Here is a 20,376-nt window from a genome sequence, read left to right as displayed (position 1 = left end):
AGTAGCTAGTAAGTACTAGTGGAAACTGCTGGGATCAAACATTCTCATCTAGAGAGGAAGGCTTAAGAGACGAGGAAGGTGAGTCTTTAATAATAATGATATGAACTATTCATAGGACTGGAGGCAGATGTGTTCAAAGGGAGGATGGCTGTGTGGATGAGTGCAGCCTTTTCATTTTGACAAACATGTTGAGGCTTGACTGGGAGTGAGACAGGAAAAGGGGGGCAGAGAAATCTCACTTTTTTTTCTTCTCTCTCTCTCTCTCTCTCTCTCTCTCTCTCTCTCTCTCTCTCTCGTCTGCTCTCTTCCTTTGTTGTCTTTCTCTCTGTCTCACCTTATCGCCTCGGAAGCTCTCGGGCAAGACCCAGTAGTAGATATCTCTGGAGACGCTGGAGAAGCCGCGGTAGACAACTTCAGAGGAGCCCTTCTGGGAGATGCCTTCAGAGATAGTTCTAGTGTTGGCGCTGTTGGAGAGCGTGAAGAGCTGCCCGTTCACCCCGCCTCGCACCTTAGGAGAGACAGACACACACACACACACAAACAAACAAACAATAGGCTCTGAATGAGATACGAAGGGAGATTTGACAGCAAAAAGGCATCGACTGTTTTTGCACATTAGATCTCGGAAGGATTTGCTGATACAGCACTCTTGAGTCAAACTTTGATAGCCAAAAAAAAAAGAGTTATCAACCCCCTCCTCCTTCTAGCGTTCGTTAGCTTGGCAACCCTCACCTGGTCTCTATTCCAAGTGGAGCTGGCACACTGCTTGGTGACGCCCATGCAGAAACAACGCAGACAGCCCTCGGGGTGGGTCTCCGATAAGTGGAAGAAGCCGGGCTTACACTCGTTGCACAGAGCGCCCGCCACGCTGTTCTGCACGTGCAACACAGAAGAAGAAAAAAAAAACATATGTCATCAATTTGGCCTGTCAAGCTCATTTAAAAATATGATAAAAATAAAACAGTGTGACGCGTCTCCCTCACAAAACCACAAATTAGCAACAGATTTCACTATCATAAATAATGTTTTTCACATAGCACATAGTTTTGTCTGTGACTAGTGCGTTATATACCTTGCAGCTGCACGGTCTGCTGTTGGACGTGATAGATCCTCGGTTATCGCACTTGGAGGAGCTTTCTGCAGAGAGAGAGGGAGAGAGAGAGAGAGAGAGAGAGAGAGAGAGAGAGAGAGAGAGAGAGAGAGAGAGAGAGGGAGAGAGAAGTGGAAAGTGGATGACATATGGGGGAATAAAGTGCACCAGCCATTCTGCATACCTGAGCAATGAACACATACTACATTCTACTGTAACACCGGCATGAGAAAAAAGAACCCGTCTGTAATCATTACAAAGGGTTAAGACCTCTCCCAGTCATATCGCTGGACGACCGAAGTGTACAACAGGTAAAGCAATCCAAGGATGGTTTCAGTTGATTTCATGCCTTGTGGGGAGAATTTCAAAAATGTCGGCAAATTTTTTTGACTTTATTATACTCACGGGTGGGAACACATTTTCCATTAGGCAGAAGAGGGTTGCCCTGGTAACCAGCAGCACACCTGAAATAAAAACAAGGCGAGGAGAGATATACGATTGAGCTACTTAACAGAAACATTTGTTATCGCTCGATCAATCTTCATTTGTCAAAGGCGTATCCGAGTGTAGTTGGTTGTGTTTTTAACATCTATCATAATCATATGGTATTGAGAAGACATTTTTCATTACCGCCAGTCATTAAAGATTAATAGAGTTTCCTTAAAACCCTATTACTGTACTTGCCATTACAAAACTAATTGACCTGTCATTTTTAAAAAGGCACAGGTAAAGATATCAGTTTCCTCACTTTTCACAGCGTCGTCCTGTGTAGCCGGGCCTGCAGGCGTCACATGTCGGCTGTTGGTCAGTATCCAGGAAGCAGGTGTCAGAAAACCTACAATCGGTTAAACATTGGAAAGGGTGGGTCAATATATAAGAAGTAAAAAGAATAAAATAGTGCTCGATTCACCAATGATGTCTTGTGTGTGGTGTGTGTGTGTGTGTGTGTGTGTGTGTGTGGGCTGTATAACCTTACCGGCGTGAGGTCTCATAGTAAGGGCAGGGGCAGGGCTTGCAGTCGTCGGGGCGACCTCTGCTCGGGTCACCAAAGTAACCCGGGCGACACTTGTCACACTGAGCGCCCTCTGTGTTGTGCTGGCAGCTCTGTGGCAAGGAGAACACACTGGGCATTATCATACTGCATTATGCACGCCACTCAAAATAGATTTAAATGGATAGTTTGACATTTTGGGAAATCATTTTATTACACTTCTTATTGTAGGATTTATTGAGAAGATCCAATACAATACCACCTTACTTTGTTGTACCTCTAAATTATAATGGCTGAATGAATGAATGAAATATTTATTTAAAAAAAAATAAAATAAAGAAAAAATAATAACAAAAAAGAAATAATATGAAAAAAAAGTATAAATGAATCAATCAAAAGCTCATTTAAACATAAAAACATAAAACATACTAGACCCGTTTGAAAAAGGGTTAGGAAGAAGCTTGGAGTTATCGAGTCTTACCCCCATTAACACAATATACTGTATCTTTCTTTATCATTTTATATATTTGTTCAAAACATGGTAAGCCAATCATAGGTGACTGACAGCCATACTTAAAAAATAAAAAATGGAATTTGCTATTACCAGACAGTGTCCGCTGATTGTATCACAGGCGCTGGCATGTCCATTACAGTTACAGCCAGCGCAGGTACCAAGATAGGAGCCGCCCGGGACACGTTCAAAACCAGAGGAACACGTCTCACAGGACAGGCCCGAGTATCCAGGAGGACATCTGGGAAAGATACACATGGTGAGTGTCATCCAGTCGGGCCTTTTTTAATCCAACTGTTTTGATTAACACAACTGTCACTAGTGAAATGACAACACATTGCAAATTGCAAACAGCTGACTAGAGCACAGCCAAAATACATTTTCTATTTTTAGGTGATTGTTTACAGTGGAGATACTGAAAAAAAAACACAAGTAGATAGAGGGGGGAATAACATGAGAAAAAAAGAGATCATTGGCAGAAATTGAACCTGTGGCGATGTGGTAAGGCCACGCAGCCGCCCCTCATAATACATTTCAGTACGTTTTTTATTCTTTAAAGAAGATGCTTGGAAAACAGCCATTCAATGTTTGCACAAGGACATCCAAAAATGTTGCTTCGATTGTCAGATCAGCTTGTAAGGATATCCTACCTAATCATATAACCCCACATTATCATGCTAGAATCTTTACTATACTGTATGTTTTTTTTCTTTCTTTACCTGCACTCTTCGACGTCCTTAGCATGGCCCAGGATGCTGAACTCCACGGTGCTGGTATGCATGACGATGTCACTGAGAGCCACGCTGACCATGTGGTTGTCATAGATGGTGCGGACGCTGATGCTGGTCAGGTTGGCCAAGGTCATCATCAGGTCTTCACGAGTCACAGGGCGGCCGTTAGAGTGCTGCCAGTTATCCTATAACAACAACAACAGGTAGGTTTATTGTGTGTATATCCAATAACTTTAAATTCATGTTGTTTTGTTTGATAGGTGTTGAATATACGATTTCATACTAAAAGTCAAATGTAGTCATAATTGTGTTTATATTCTTCATATTTGAATTTGTAAAAAACAAAAAAAAAGTTAAAACATTTCTTGTTTTGTAGATTCTGCCCTTGTTATTAATAGAATATTTATTTTCTTGACCAGCTTTGACCTACTTCAGTGAATTTGATCTCCTTCTGGTTGACAGATTTAGCCGGGGTGGTGCCGCCTCTGCGGTACACGAGTCTGCGTCCGTTTCCGAGCAGCATCACGTCGGGCTTCTCCACCACCTCAGACAGACCGCGGGCCAGAGTGTACCGCACCTTGTACTTCAGAGAGCCTCCATAGGAGTCGATCTGGAAACAATACAAAGAAATGGTTACTTATCTAACTAATTCTGCGTACATTTGCATCTCTCAAAAAAACTCAAATCTGGATGTTGGATTTAATTTTGTTCAACATATTTTGGATATAGGTTTTATTTTTTTTACAACAAACAAACAAATACTATGTACAGGTCTTAAAAATGCAATTTTGTCATATTTTAAAGAAGAAGAAGTATCATAAATCAGACAATTAACTAAATATCAACAGATCCTATATAACCTTCAGAATAGTGTTAAGATTGATAATGGAAAATGTTGCTAATATGTAACAACATATATAAGTGATTTAGAAGTGTAGAGTTTTTTGGCTCAGAGTATTGAAAAAAAACTAATGTTGAGATAATGGCTGTTAAAGATGGTTGTATAGGAGAAATACACAGAGACAAACAGACAATGCATTAGTGAAATGAACACCTAAATGTACATTGTGGACGTTTTATTTACGCTTGTATGAATGCAGACAAGTTATGGAAGCAACATAGATACAAACATCCTTGAGATTGACAGGTGCTTGAAAAAAAAAAACAATGTTATTGTAAATAAATCTACTCTTTGTCACCTTGTTGCCTAGGAACTGGCGAGGCAGGGTCCAGAAAGAGTCAAGGTTGAGGAAACGGCGCGACAGGTCGACCAGCTGAAACTCTTCCATCTCTGGGTTAATGAGGAGCTGAGTGGAGGAGAGAGGGGGGGTGCCCGGCCGCGAGGGAAAGGTCACATTCACTCCTGGAGAAATAAAATAGACTTAAGCTCTAAATGTGAGGTCTCAAAAAGCTTTTTAATGTATCCAGTCCACAGTGTATTAGCTTCTCTTTTAGTTTCAATGGCTGCCTTGCCTTTGAAGTCTTCCTCCTGGTTGAAACGCAGGCTGATGGTGTCGCGGTAGCGGCCGGTGCCCTTGCAGTTCTTGGCCAACCCGGCGCAGAAGCAGGACACACAGCGGCCCTCCACACTGAAGTGACCATCGGGACAGTTGCCTACACAGAACAAAGGAAAGGCTTAGGGGAAAAAATACCATTTATACTCTCGCCCGGAACTAGAATTCATGTATAGTTAGTTGTAAAAACCGCAGTCTTTTCTTATGATGAACCCACAGTAAACGTGAGGCATCAGTACCTGGATTTGGAGTGGATGTGAGGGTTAGCACTCCGTCAGGGATACCAAACACCAGGCCTTTAGCGTTGATGGCCTCACAGGTGTACGCCCCCTGATCGGCTTCCTTCACGTCACGGATGGTCAGGGTGCCGCGGCCATTTTCGCTAGTCATGGAGATCCTGGACAGCACAGAAATACAGTGAAAATGATGACTTTAACAGTTAAAAAAGAGCTAAGTGCAGAGTCTACTGTAGCAGCCTGCAGAAATAACAGCCTGCAGCATAGTAAGTTTGTATGTACAATGTAGTGCGAATGAATGTATGTACAAAAGGTGCATTAAAGTGGACGAAAACTTCTGTAAACATAGTGAATGATTCAGGGTCAATGAGTTCAGTTATCATATGGCCATCAAGTAGAAGCTGTTTTTTTTCAGTCTGTTCGCCAGTGATTTGAAACAAAGACAAATTCATAGTAATTTTTTTTCATCAGTCCAAAAGATATTCAAAACCCTTGAGACAGTATTTACCATGAATCCTGTACAATCTGGAGATCAAATCAAAATTTCAGATGAAAACAATTCATTATGGTGAAACCCACCTGCCGCTGACGGGGATGTGGCCCCAGTTGAGTCTCCAGGTGATGATGGGTGTTGGCACGCCGACGGCCTGACAGCTGAACGTCACCGTGCCGCCCCGGGACACCTGAACAGACTCCTCTGGAGGGCTCGTCACAGAGGGAGGGGCTACACAGAGTCAAAGAGATGAGAGCTGATTTAACCATATAATTAAAGGTGCAGTCAGAGATTAACTGGTGAATGCTTGTTGTCAAAATCACTTTTTTTTTTAAAAATCAGTGAATATCTCCTCAACCGCTACCTTTATGTACTATGTGCATCTTGAAAAATAATCCAGCGGTAATACACAGCCTAGGCTCTGTAAACCGGCATGTTTGCTAGCTAGAGTGGGACCCCTTTGTTTACATCCCCTTGTTTACATGGCCGTTTACAAAGCCTAGGCTGTGTATTAACACCAGATTTTACAGTTCACACACAGTACATATATGTAGTGGAATTTGAGGAATCATTCACTGATTTTGGAAAAAAAGTGATTTTGTCAGCAAGTAGTTTCCAGAATTGCTGTCTCCACCATTAATGCACATGTACAAAAAAGGACCGGCATGCGTCTTGGAATTTGGCATCGGCTCATAAACGCCCCGAAAAGTCAGAGGAAAACATAACTCCCTCCGCTATATGGACGGACAATTCCCTTTCAGTTATCAGGGATGGATGGCTTAAAACAAGAAAAGCTCTGTGTGTGTGTGGGGGGCAGCAGCAGCAGCAGCAGCACATGTGTGAAAAGAGCCATGGTTCACAGCAAATTAGTCACAGTGTACAATGGAACTCAGAGGGTGACTGGAGAGGAGAGTCAAAGATGCATAGAGGGAGTGTGAAGAGTAAAGGGGGAAAACAGTGTGAAATGTGCACGAGAGAGAGAGAGAGAGAGAGAGAGAGAGAGAGAGAGAGACAAACCGAGAGAGAGAGACAGAGACAGAGAGAGAGAGAGAGAGAGAGAGACAGAGAGATCGTAAGAGCATGGAGCTGTGGACATGTGGGTAGGGGGTGTGTGAGACTTACTGCAGCCGTACTCATCTGAGCGGTCAGGGCAGTCGGGCTCTTCGTCACACTGGTAACTGGCGGGGATGCAGGTGCGATCGCTGAGGCATTCAAACTGCTCAGGGGCACACCTGTCGCTGGGACCCTTGGTGGCTGTAGTTATGAGAAAAAAATGGACATGATTCGTAAACAGTAGCTTCAATTTGGGGTTGAGAGTTTAGAGGAGAAGATTGATACCGCTCTCATATTTGTAAGCTAGATTCTTCAAGATACCCAAAGTCCAAAGTTGACACAAATTGCCTACCATCAACCCTATATAACTCACTCAACCTGCATGTATTATCTCGTTTGACAAGTTGCTGTGGGTAGCTTTACATTTTAACGCACAGATATGAGAGCAGTATAGATAGATCTTATTTGGCTCCCGGCAAGAAAGCTGGTAAAGCGTACTTCCCAAAATGTTGACAACTTGCTTAAGGAAAAACACTGCAGGTGAATAGGGCAACATTTTTTAGATGAAACTTTAAGTATTGGAAAAAAACTAATTTTGAGTTAATGGCTGTTAAAGATGGCTGTTCAGGAGAAATATGCAGATGCAAACAGACAAGGTATTGTAAAATAAACACCTAAATGTAATCCTTTGGACCTTTTCTTGGGAGAAAAAAATGAAAATGGGAGACTTACGACAGTCTGTTTCATCCGAGTTATCCTCACAGTCATTGTCTCCGTCACACCGCCACAGCTTGAGGGCACATCTGCCATTTCTACACTTGAACTCATTGGGTTCACAGGGAGATGGAGTACCTGTGTAGGGACAGAAGGGCATAAGAGCAGCCATTGTCATGTCAGTGTGTGTGTGTGTGTGTGTGTGTGTGTGTGTGTGTGTGTGTGTGTGTGTGTGTGTGTGTGTGTGTTTATATGACAACAAAAGGCTGTGCTACTTACCACATCTGAACTCGTCGCTTCCGTCCGAGCAGTCCCTCTCCCCGTCACAGATGTAGTCTCGGGGGATACACTCTCCGCTCTGGCACGTGGCCTGGTCCGCTCTGCAGGGGCCGGGTGGGGAAGGGGGCCGGGGGGGCTTCTTACTGGTGCTAGTCGTGGTGGGAGGGGTGGTGAAGGCCGGAGGTTGAACTTTGGTTTCTACAAACAAATCTATGATTAAACTCAAGCAAATATGATCAAAGTGTGATTTGCTTTATGCCTCATTTCCACTGAGCAGCAGAGTTCGGTAAACATAGGCAGTTTATCTCTCATAAGGAATTGATTCTGTCGACCAATCAACGGACTGCAGTGTGTAGCTCCACCCCAAAAGGTGGCCAAAAATAGGTGTGGATTGGCTCGCTTATTTTGGTACCCTTTCCAACTTTTGACAGTGGGAACGCAAATGAATGCGGGAATGCCGGAACCAAAACAACCACACCGAACCAAACCGCTCACTGGAAACGAGGGTCTAGAGCCTGTTCAGGGTAGGTGAACACTGTGTGTCACAAACCAGACCCTGGTAAGTCCATGCTGCAGTCAGCCGACAGCCGTGTTACAACATGCCGGCCCAGTCAAGCCACTCACCGCAATTGGTCTCATCACTCATGTCTCTGCAGTCGGGTCTGTTGTCACACAGGTATTCCATCAGGATACATGTGCCGTCACCACACCTGTGCTCATCTGGCATGCAGGGCCTGATGCCGGGGGTTACTGAGAGGAACACAGGGGGGAGGGCGGGGAGGGGGGGTGTCCATGGATCAAAACACATGCAAGCCAAGGCTACACAGTAACAGCCACAGTACACTACGCTGATGATGTCATATCACGGCACAAACACAACAAAGTGAGAGGGGAAAAAACAACAGCATCCTGGGTCCATACAGTAAGTCGATGATATTTGTTTGCACTCATTCTATTGTTGGGTGTAAAATCCACTATGTGTGTAAACTAGAATAACCGGATGGATAAGATCGATGGATCCATGGATGGATGGATGGATGGATGGATGGATGGATGGATGGATGGATGGATGGATGGATGGATGGATGGATGGATGGATGGATGGATGGATGGATGGATGGATGGATGGATGGATGGATGGATGGATGGATGGATGGATGGATGGATGGATGGATGGATGGATGGATGGATGGATGGATGGATGGATGGATGGATGGATAGATAGATAGATAGATAGATAGATAGATAGATAGATAGATAGATAGATAGATAGATAGATAGATAGATAGATAGATAGATAGATAGATAGATAGATAGATAGATAGATAGATAGATAGATAGATAGATAGACAGACACAATGACTAGACAAGACAACATAATACATACAGACACAGATAGCTTGACATACAGACTACTGTAGATAGACGGATCGATAGGTGGGAACCCCTTTATCTGCGTAAAATACATTATAGATAAAGTAACCATTACCTTTCCTATCGGTTGCCATGCCTGTGTACTGATCGATTGATTTTGTGAAAATTGCGCCAAATCAAAAGCTTTTAAGGTTTTGATCGCAGCAAAAAAACAGCAGTAGCATTTCTACTCAAACAACTCATGCCATGCAAAAAGGTCCTTGTCATTCTCTGTGGGCTACTAGTGGCCTTCAGGGGACCATACACTCAGGAGTCCACTACTTTGCATTGGTGCTTCCATGCAGAACATTCCTCAGAACACATGACCGTTTTCAAAGTAAAGGTCATCGTCAATTTTTTTTTTAACACCACAAGGAAGGAAATGCTCGACTGTTCGTTCTAAAAAAAAAACTATGCTACAGTCGTACTACGGTTGCTACGGCACAGTCGGCTCAGTCGCCATGCAGTCTCCCTGGTTACACAAACAGTACAAACCTGGCACCGCTATAGGCTCCACCGGAGGCAGAGCTAAAAAACCAGAGGGAAATGTTAAGGACACTGCCTGCCGCTCTGGTCTGGCCTTAAAGTAACTGCAAACTTGTGCGTAACAGAGTTGGTTACTTGACGGCTGGCATAATGTCTTAGTTAAAAGTGTTACCTTCTCCGAGTCTTCTGAACTGAAAGCCCTGGACTGAGGTGACGTAAGAAGCAATGGCTCCCTCCTTCACCACGTTGTAGAGCACGTTGCGGATCTGCTCGCTGTTGGTGTTGTAGTCTGAACCCACGTCCAGCTCCACGAACACGTCCACGCCGTCATCTCTTATCATTTTCCTGTGAAAAGGAAATTGAAAGGCCGGGTGAGGCTACAAACTGTGTGTGGCGTAAGGCCTAAAGTTCTTGAACTATAAACATAATTTTACAGAAAAATTAGAAAAAAAGGAAATAAATATGCTAATAAATTATTTTTGTAGGTTTTTTTTGCGGTGCATACATGGTCTCGCACATTATCTTTAGTCTGTTCCAAGTCCGACTCCTGAAAACTTACCACACGTGCCGCAATTATAGTTTTATTTGGATTGTCTTGTTTTCATGATCGAGGGAAGCCAAAATTCTAATCGAATTTGAAAATAAATTCATTCATTACAAGGAAAAGTTTATATCTGGGTCTTTTCATAGAGGATTAAGTCACAATTGATGAATTACCTACACAGTTGGTCTTGAGCAGTTTGAAAGAAAAAAAGGGAAATAAAACCTGGCCAGAGTAAGACACCCAGCACACAGCAACAGAACACAGCTGCAGGGTAGACAGTATCTACTTTGAGTGTCACACGGCGTGATTTAAAGGATTGTTTTGTTCTTACTTAATGAGGACCACGCTGACTGTCTGGACACCTGGAATCCTGTTGTAGTCCGACTCCAGCTGTCGAGGGGGAGAGAAACCAGGGCCGGATTGGGTTAAAAGAAACACGCCTGGGCCTTTCATTTACAGACATCAGGTCACGTGTACTTAAATCAGCAAAGTCATACATAACATGGTTTAACCTTATAAGGTAGCCTTAGCGTATTGTACATGAGTGCTATTCAGTAGGATGTATCCCATGATAGGGAACCCCCCCCAAGAGATATACAAGTCAAATGTAAGACTTTTTAATGCCACTTAAAATGAAATGTAATGCCAGTGTCAAGGCTATACTGGCAAAAGTAAGAAGGATATAATGGAAACTGTGACGCATTTTAAGGTACCTTAAATAAAGACCATGTGTTATAAACTTCAATTTTTATGCTTACATTGCTAAACTGTAACAATAGCTTTGTGAAGTGTGTTTATACTCTTCATAACAAAATCAAAAAATGCCTATTCGTCAAAAATAATGATCCCTCTCCACGTATTTATTTTAGCCTTGAAAAAGGCAATCAAAAAATGTCAGGAAGTTCAATACTAGCTTGGTTAAATTCAATTCAAAAATATACTCTTGTTTATAGTATAATAAATTCAATTCTTTTTTATAATGCTTTTAAGACCCTGCGGTGAGACCAGGTTACATACCGTGTCCACCACTGCTTCAGAGATCTCATTGAAACCAGTAGAGAAGATGTCCTCCAGCTCGGGGCCGTAGATAATGGAGTTGGTGAAGTTGACCAGCGCTCTGTAATAAACTACAAACATGGAGAGAGAGAGAAGGCAGGAGAATCAGTCAGTTAAACTGCACAATAACGTACAAAGTCCCACAGGCTCAGTGTTAATGTCCCCCCTGTTGCCAGCTTTAGATAGTATAAGCCCTGATTCAAGCCGTTAAGTTTATTGTACACAATCTGATATGGGATATATAGTGTTAGGGTTATTATTATTTCCCTTGGGAAAAGCCTTTGGTTCAATGTTTTTCAGAAAGTAAAAAAAAAAAAGTGGGGGAGCATGACTGTGGCTTAAATAAGAGCCACATAGAAATTATGGTTGTCTATTTCCATATCTCAAACTGTGGTGGGGGTGCTGTGCTAAAAAACCCAACCTACTGCAACATTGCACCGCACATAGCAGGCCCTAACAAGAGGCACACGCTGACACAGGCACACTCTGGGCCGACATACTCAAATATAACTGTGAAATTACAGCAGGGACTCGGCATGTGTTTCGCTCTGTATCTGTCTTTTTCTGTGGGTCACGGACAATGGAAATAGATATACTCTACAACACACTTGCAAATAATCACAAAAGCCGGGAAAAAAACCTTTGTTGCAAATACATAACTGAGTACGCTGTCTAAAGAGCTGACAAACGCAAACACCCAAAAAGACACTACATTGATATGATTTTTCACCAGATTGAAAGCGAATGATATGGGAGAATTGGAAGCTAAGTGGGAGCTTGAGTCAGCATCACTACAGTGCCAGCAGCTCCAGAGGAAGAAGAACATTCTCTGTAGTGTGAATAACCGTGGACCTCCCTCCCTCCCTCCCTCCCTCCCTCCTTCCCTCCCTCGACCCTCCCTCCACATTCCCTCCACATGTACCAAGTCAAACACATCACGCCAGCAGGCAGCTGAGAGGGCTGCAGCAGGGATTAAATCAATGGTCTATAGAAAAAGGCTATGTTAGCTGGTCCGACTCATCATTTAACATGTACGCTCGACCGGTCGACCGCGAGGCACTTTGTAGTCAGACATGAATCATACACACGCTGCAATGGCTTCCCTTTGTTTCAACTTGCTTGGGGGGTGAACTTATTCACTTTTGCCTCTGATAAAGTGTCCTTGTCTAAGTCGGGAAAATTGCAACATTGTGCCTGGCCCTGCCCTCTAATCACTCTGAAGAATTCTAAGAGGAAAAAAAAAGTTTTGTGCACTGACAGTACGATTCTCTTCTCCTTTTCTCATATGCTGCACACATAAAAAAAACGACATATATGTTGATTATGGACCATACAAAACATTTATGAAGTGTACCGTGATCTCATGCTGATTTATCCAAATGCATTGTTCAGCACAAATTCCACTGTGCCTTGTACGTAATCACCATTCAAAATAAATGAATGGAAGTTTCAAGCATTAATAGTGCTACTAAAAACTTTGTATGGAACTCATACTCTTGCGTAAGAACGAAGCCATTTCCGATTCCACATCCCAAAAAGTCTGGCATTTTTATAGGATCAACTGTTTCCATAGTTTTCATTGCCTTGAAGAATGATATTTGTAATTGCACATCAGGATCTGGTTTTTATATTAGTATTATTTGTACATCTTATTTTATATGTTTCACATTATATATCATTGTATTCATTGGTTTGAACTAACATTACTTTAGTTGTAAAACTCCCTTAAAATTCTTTAAAAAAAGTTATGCACAAACATTGTCAAAATTTCATAGCTCTATAAAATGTCTTGATGAGCAATACGTGTCATCCATTATCAACACAATTATAAAATGTCAGCTGTATCATTATAATACCAATAGTCACATGCTTAGCCCATGAAACCCTTAAAATAGCCCGGGCCCACAGGGTGCCCCGGTCTCAGACTGCTGCCAACACTTTGTTAGGGCCGGTCTGCCAGCCTCTGATTTCAGACGGGCAGTGTGGGTTTAGGAAGGAAGTCAATATTTGTACTGTTTTTCTTGCAGTCAGATGCTACTTGCAATGCCAAGAGCAAAGAGTCATGTTCTAAGTAGGCAGCTGCTGAGCCTGTTGTGACAAAGTTGCATGCCCTAATATGTGCAGAACAATAAATATGCATGCACGCACACAGACACACACACAGACACACACACACACACACACACACACAAGCAGAGAGAGACAGTGTGCAGAGAAAATACCAACACGCTTAGTTGTTTCCTCCCCTTTCCCCTTCTCCTTTGATAATTGCATATCCCCAGACATGTGCACGCTGACAGCAGACATTTATCATGTTTACCAAGACGAGCTACTTAATTAATAGTTGAAGATTTGTTGTGTCTCACACTCTTGTGCTCTGTGTTTCGCTGTGGTAAAAAAGCCTGTGGGGGAACCAAGCATTGCCCTATGCTCCACTTCACTGAGCTTTTTTTTTTGGCTTGGAAACAATTGTCCTCTCTTGCAACATTCTCTTTCCCTTATACTTCGCGGCATTGGCACAGCGAGACATCCCAGATACTCCCGGTGAGGAAAAGCCTCATCTATGACAAAGTAAACTGCGAGCATGGCCTGTGAAAACACACAGTGTGGAGAAACATGTAACGACAGAAAACTGCATTGGATTTTAGTGCAGCAGGCATAGCCCCCCCCCCCCCCCTATGGCAGGCTGCCTGGGAGCTTGCTTTTGGCTGGGCTGTTATACTGTCAGACTTGTAGGGGGAATAATTGTTAGGGCCCGAATGAGGAAACAGAAGACATGGCAACATCAAAGTCAGTCATCAAAGCGCCTCAATTGACCCGCGCATAATCTAATCACTTGAGTTGGTCCTCGCCGGCAGGTCAACAGCGGCGCGCAGCCCCAACTCTCTCTCTGTGAGCTCGCCGCGCCGATGGTCACGGACCGGCGAGTGTGTGTGTGCGACCGGGACCCTTTGATTAGGAGTGCCGGGTTGTGCCCCACTGCTAACGAGCGACTCTTTTTACTCCCGAGACCCATTCGACTGTGCATCAATCATTGTTTCCAGCAGGGGAGGAGAGTGCGTGTGTGTGTGTGTGTGTGTGTGTGTGTGTGTGTGTGTGTGTGTGTGTGTGTTGTGCTGTCAAGTGTGTTGAGTGTGAGTGATGAAAGTGTCAAAGTGCAGATATGAGGAGTGGGATGAAAAAAAAAAGTGGAGGAGAATTCCACACTCTTAATTCACAAAAACTTATTTAGCTATTAAAGCTGTTCAGCAGAACTGTGGCGGCTTTGTGCGACGGCCATGGGCCCCCTCCTCTGAAACACGTAGGGGCCTGTGCCACAAGACAAAGACTTGATTGAGCAGCGGAGCCCATAGCCTGGCCTTTAAAGCCTAGCCGCGCTGGGCTTGACCTTCAACCCCCTCAAGGCAGCGCCCACGGCATCGGCCAAGCAGCACCGCCAACCCAGAACCATTTAGACAGGGAGCGCCAGAATCCATAAGAACTAGGCCCCAAACCACACCGCCGCAGCTAGCCCATCAAAAAATATTCAATAAGACACGATTTTTCCTTTCCTCTGGGCTTTTCCTCTTTCCTCTCCCTGTCATACCCATCTCTTTTCCAAACATGTCTTTCTTCCCCTTAGAGTAATATATTTAATGTGCCAGCTGTCTTTTTCTCAGCTTAACTCTTGTAGACAGGACCCCCTGCTACTTAACCCTTTTGCTGGTGGACAGCCAAACAACACTGTCTCCGAAGGCCGCTCATTGCCCTCTGGGGGACTCTCGGGAATTACTTTTTGGCTTGGCTATTAAGCCTGCCCCGTTGTGCTCTCCCACGGCTTGCAATGTACGCATCAGAAACCACTATTGTGTGTATAGTTTAATACTCATGTTGTATAGTGAACCTGTGAGACAGCTGGTTTGTTTTCTGTGGGAAGAGCCATCTGCGTGAGGTTGAAATGACAAAAAGCGCTGTTCAAATTAAAGCTATAGTGCGTAACTTCTGCTGCCCCCCCCCCCATGAGGAATTCTGAGGAATTACAACAACACTGTTGGCGCATCTTCATGAGGAAAGCATGCGGTGATAGTGCATGCAAATTATTATTACGTCCAGGTTTTTTTCTTGGCAGTAGAATCAACAACTGGAACATTTATTTCGAGCTCCCGCGCCAGTGTCAGGGGGGTGACACCAGTTTGTAAACGCTCCCTTGCTGAAAAATACAGAGAGAGTTTTGTGGAGCTGATAGGCTTTATCAACTTTGTGTCAACTTGTTTGGCGATGGCTTGAATGTAACCACAATGCATTAATAAAAAAAATTAAAAAATAAGCTACACATTATAGCTTTAAACCGGTCCGTGGCACACATTTTTGTCCGCAGAGATGAACAGTTACACTTTCTATGTGTGTGATTCCGACATCTCTTTGCGTTGATGCCTTCAGCTAGAAAATGCGAGTGTCGTCACACTCCAGTGAGATTAAACTCTATTACTCGATGGAACAACCCCATCATTTTCCACTGGCATCAGAAAACACCGGGAGACGCCTCCAAGACACATGGAAAAACAGACTCGCTACACTCTACACATGGCATGCCCCAAAGCCGAGACTTCCTTGGAATGTTATCTGAGAGTGTGTTTGGAAACGAGAGTGCATAACTATAGCGGAGCAGGTGACAGGGGAATGGGCCAAAAGACAAGAGAGGAGGAAAGAAAGAAAGAAAGAAAGAAAGAAAGAAAGAAAGAAAGAAAGAAAGAAAGAAAGAAAGAAAGAAAGAAAGAAAGAAAGAAAGAGTGCTTTTAGGACTTACTCAATTCTGGTTCGTCAGGGCTCTGAATGTTCCCCAGATATGAGGAGTCCAACCAGCGTGCTATGGCAAGCAATGAGGGGCAAAGGGAGCAAGACACAGTTGGGAAGAGATGTATAGGCGCATAGGGTGGACGGAGGACAAACAAAGAGTCAAGGGATGAAGAATGATCAAACAAGTAAAGTAATGCGAAGAACAGGGAGAAGGATGGAGTTAGCCAGGCAGGTGCAGAGAAGTTAAGGTTTTGGGAAAAGTTAGAAAGGAAATGATTGGAAGCAAGGAGAGAAAATAGAAAGTGAAATCAGAAACGTCACAGAAACAGGAAATCAGGAAAAGGTAATAAGTCAAGACTGAAATAAACAGTAAAGATAATATGTCTGTTTAAAATAAATATTAGTGACATTAAAGAGGCAGTGTGTAAAAAAGGTATATTTTGGCATAATTTAGCGGTGAAAGACTGAGACTGCAATGATCCCTCTCTGACCCCCCCTTTCAGAGATTTTACAGAAGCTACTGTGGCCTTCAAGGACAAGAAGCTATACTAAAGATGGCATCATCCACCATTGCCTCAAGTATTTCCCATCATAGCAAGTGATGAGGTGAAGGTTTATTTAGGTATTTAGTCTGGTACTTTTGCTTTGTCTTCCAACAGGTGCATTTACAGGGGAGACCCCCATAAAATGCATAAGGCCGTTAAGTTTGTACGGTGTGGGCTACTGTAGAAGCATGATGTTGCAACAAGGCGCTCCTATATACAGTATAAAGACTCATTCTAAAGTTGTAATCAATTAAAACATACTTATGAATATTATATTCCATTTCTTCTAAGTCCGTTCTGAAAATTCCCTGTACACACTGCACCAAGATCACAGCGAGAAATGAAAGTAAAGTTGTCTGAGAAAACGTCAAATCTGGTTCAGCAATTGTCACCAATCCCATGTTATCATCGTCATGTCTCAATGGAACAATGGATCTAGGGGATTTTTTGTTGACTAATGACAGTGGCAGTGTATGACTGTCTGTCTGTCTGGCAACACACACAGGGGAAGTGTCTGTTGACAAGGGAGCGTCAAGTAGGAAAGGGTCAAAGGGGTATATTTTTCTAAAACGAGTCCTCCCGAGTCCAACCAAACAAAGAGGATATCCTATGCACCAGACAAACACTTGCTCGTCACATTTTGCATCCATCCCAGAGACAGGCATCCACTCTTGGGGCTGTGCAGTGATGCAGGGAGGAGCTGCTTCCTGTTTTCCCCTCTCCTAAATGGAAAGAACTGAGCACATATTATGAACTTTAAACCAAACGTTTAGCCCTCTGCTCTGGCACGTGCAGCAATGACCATGTTCTGTTTTGGTAGTGACTCATTGATTCTTAAGGGCATGATCTAAAATCTGTGTGTTTTTTGTTTTTTTTAAATAGAGAAACTTGGCGTCGGAACTGACTTGGTAGAAAGGGAATATAATATTCATACGTATGTTTTAATGAGTGAATAGTCATTAGAAAATAAGTTTTTTTGATTTACCTTAGAAATTAGCCTTTTATATCTAAATAGGAGCGAGACGCGCCGCAATTTTGCACCGCCATGTTTTTACAGTAGCACACGACGGGAAAACTAAACAGCCTTACCCCGTGTTTATATATAGTGGGGTGACTGCCAGAAATGCACCTGTTGGAAGACGAAGAAGAAGTACTACAGAATAAATGACTAATTACACCTTCACCTCATCACTTGATACTGTGGAAAGACTTGAGGCAATGAAGGATGATGCCATCTTTAGTAACTGGCTTCTTGTCCTCGAAGGCCACTGTAACTTATTAAAACTCTCAGAACAGTAGGGGTAGACACAGAGGTGTTGCAATCTAGAACTTTTTACCACAGCATGATGCCATAATACACCTTTATTACACACTGTATCTTTAAAATAGAGGGAACCTTGTAGTCATTTTTATCATTTCTACAAGCACCGCTGATGCTGCTAACAGGACAGATTTTCATACTCTACTCTAGAGTGTGTTTAACACCTCTCCTTAAACCTCTTCAGACACCAGTAAACAACAGCTCCTTGACAATCAAGTGTTTTGGATCCAGCTGTTTTTCGCAGCTGCAATTCTAAGAAAAAAAAAACATATGGTTTCTTCTGATACACCATGACAGTATCTGTGGCTTGTCTTTCAGAGGAGAGAGAAGACTTAGAAGAAGAAGTTGGCGTAAAGTTGCTGGCGCTGCAGTCAGGTAAAGAGAGCAAGTACAACATTCAAAGTCACAAGTAACTGAATTCTGCAAACTGGGCAAAAAACTATTTGAAGTCCTACCGATATTGTAAGCAGGATATGAACTGGACAGAAAAAGAAAAAAACACGCCCTGCTCAACCATCGGAGGGGTCTCACCCAACAACAGTGACTCAGACTAATTGAAGCGAATTAAATATCCGCTATATACTTCAAAAGGGCTGCAGATATGCTGTGATGCTTGTCTAAATCACAATGGGTGAGCGAGCTACATAGAAGGGGTGAGGGGGGGGAGGAGAACAGCGTCATCATTACTCTCCACTCTCTTATCTGTCGATCAGGCCCGTGATCACTGACTTAAACAAAGGAGTCCCTGTGCATGAAGAGCGTGAACAGACAGGAACTTTTTTGGGGGGAAAATACCCACTCTCTTAACTATGGGGAGAGGATCTAAAAGATATCTTTAGAAGAGTAAGGGAGTAGGCTAAGCTCTTTATTAACAAAGTTAATAAAGAGCTTACATATTAAAAAATCCCAGAGGGAGGTATGACTGTATTTTGATATGGATACTCTCTAGTGTTCAAGCAGGAAGCCACTGATCAACTGGGGGAGCTTTTTTTCCAAATAAACTACTCTTCAGATCTGGGAAAGCTACGGGACAACTGAATACCAACCCAGCCAATATAACCACAAGTTCAAATTCAGTATTTGTTTTTGCCGAAACAACACACCATATTTATTCATATTTTTCTCCAGTAAGAGATACATTTTCTTGTGGCAAAGGCATCGGATTTCTAAAAAGGCCGTAAAAAAGACAAAACAGATGTGTCATTTTACGAGCGGGTCCTTGACACCGCCGCGAGGAGAGAGAGAGACAGAGAGAGAGAGAGATCATTCACACAGCCGCACGCCCTCTCTTTCATTTAAAAAACCCTCAACATGTCTTTCCTAAAGAGGAGCAGCGCGAGCCAGTTCTCCAAGGCAACACGCTTTGTTATTGGGTACAACAGAGATTGTAGCATCATGGGGCTAGGTGCAGTGCTATAAGGCTGCAAGCTGCAAGAAGTCAGTGACTAAGACTAATAATCAGCAGACGTCAGTCAGAACAATGCCCGCCCTGAGTGCACAGTGCACACACAGCCACACTGACAATTAATCGTTTGTAAATGTGGCTTTTATAAGTTACTTATTGAAACCAAAAACTCCTACAACCAGCCTTTTTTCTTTTCCTCCATTCAAACTGTCTTGCCCTATAAAGGGAGTGAGCAATCAGATCATAATGTGTGGTAAGTTTTCTCCTGGACTCCAGGCTCAGTGTGTGACCACCTTGAGGGCCCCCGGCGCTGCAACAACAAAGACCTTAACCAAAATAACCGCAGCTGCCAGCACACATCCCTCTGTGTAACTACCCCAGAGTATATGACACACGGGGACACACACAAACACAAACACAGACCCACACACAAACATACACACACGTTTGTACGGCTATACTTGTGAGGACATTCATTGACATAATGCATTCCCTACACCCTTTACCCTAACCATCAAAACTAATTGCCTTACCCCAACACTTACACTAACCCGAACATAAACTTAATTCATACCTGAACCTTAAAACCTAGTGTTAACCCTCAAACAGCCCTTTAAAGGCCTGTCCTGAAGTGAGAACCGGCCATAAAGTCCTCACTTTCCAAAAGCGTTCTCACTCTTAAGGTCTAAAACTCAAATTGGCTTTCGAAAAAAACTTTTTTACAAGTTCCCACACACACACACACACACACACACACAAACGCACACACATAAACATAAACACACGCACACAGAGGCAGTGCCACCGAAAAAAACTCACATCTCACAAACTGCCTATGAAGAAGGCAGACAGACATGCATGAGTGTGGGAGGCGCGGCGGCCGCAGTATGTCCGTTGCCCAGGCCCCAAAGTGACAGGCGGGCTACATTATCCTGATGTATTGTCCACTTATGTTGCAACATCTGTTCTCCTCTAGAGATAACAGAATAACCCCGAACCTGGATTGTGTGTGTTTTTTTTGTTGTTGCAGCGAGCGAGCGCCCACTGGCACTTGATTTAATTGGATGTAAACCCAGCTGAGGCAACACAGGAAGGCAGTAACCTGTCTGTGAGTCAGCCTCCAAGGACCAGTGGATCCAAGGACAGCCAGACCCTCGAGCCACACTTCACACACTTCTTCTCTCATGCTCATCCCTTCTTTCAACTCCACACTTTAGA

General features: G+C 43.3%; 1 protein-coding gene across 1 annotated transcript in view; it reads right to left on the bottom strand.

Annotated features, from left to right (window-relative positions):
• hspg2 (heparan sulfate proteoglycan 2) overlaps window positions 1–20,376 on the bottom strand; it is a 98,704-nt gene that overhangs the window by 48,148 nt on the left and 30,180 nt on the right. The window contains exons 4-24 of the mRNA XM_080030923.1: window positions 11,073–11,182; window positions 10,387–10,445; window positions 9,684–9,856; window positions 9,521–9,553; window positions 8,237–8,362; window positions 7,613–7,810; window positions 7,352–7,471; window positions 6,689–6,820; window positions 5,653–5,797; window positions 5,077–5,234; window positions 4,797–4,937; window positions 4,523–4,686; window positions 3,754–3,933; window positions 3,312–3,508; window positions 2,686–2,833; window positions 2,067–2,194; window positions 1,839–1,925; window positions 1,496–1,554; window positions 1,073–1,137; window positions 733–873; window positions 335–508 (exon numbers count right to left, since the gene is read on the bottom strand). Coding sequence (XP_079887049.1) covers window positions 335–508; window positions 733–873; window positions 1,073–1,137; window positions 1,496–1,554; window positions 1,839–1,925; window positions 2,067–2,194; window positions 2,686–2,833; window positions 3,312–3,508; window positions 3,754–3,933; window positions 4,523–4,686; window positions 4,797–4,937; window positions 5,077–5,234; window positions 5,653–5,797; window positions 6,689–6,820; window positions 7,352–7,471; window positions 7,613–7,810; window positions 8,237–8,362; window positions 9,521–9,553; window positions 9,684–9,856; window positions 10,387–10,445; window positions 11,073–11,182 — 2,738 coding nt within the window. The remainder of the gene's footprint in view (window positions 1–334; window positions 509–732; window positions 874–1,072; window positions 1,138–1,495; window positions 1,555–1,838; window positions 1,926–2,066; window positions 2,195–2,685; window positions 2,834–3,311; window positions 3,509–3,753; window positions 3,934–4,522; window positions 4,687–4,796; window positions 4,938–5,076; window positions 5,235–5,652; window positions 5,798–6,688; window positions 6,821–7,351; window positions 7,472–7,612; window positions 7,811–8,236; window positions 8,363–9,520; window positions 9,554–9,683; window positions 9,857–10,386; window positions 10,446–11,072; window positions 11,183–20,376) is intronic.

Source organism: Ammodytes marinus (genome assembly GCF_949987685.1).
Source record: "Ammodytes marinus genome assembly, chromosome: 7".
In the NCBI taxonomy this organism is placed as follows: Eukaryota; Metazoa; Chordata; class Actinopteri; order Uranoscopiformes; family Ammodytidae; genus Ammodytes; species Ammodytes marinus.
Note: the sequence above shows the minus strand (reverse complement) of the source record. Positions and strands in the feature narration are given on the sequence as shown.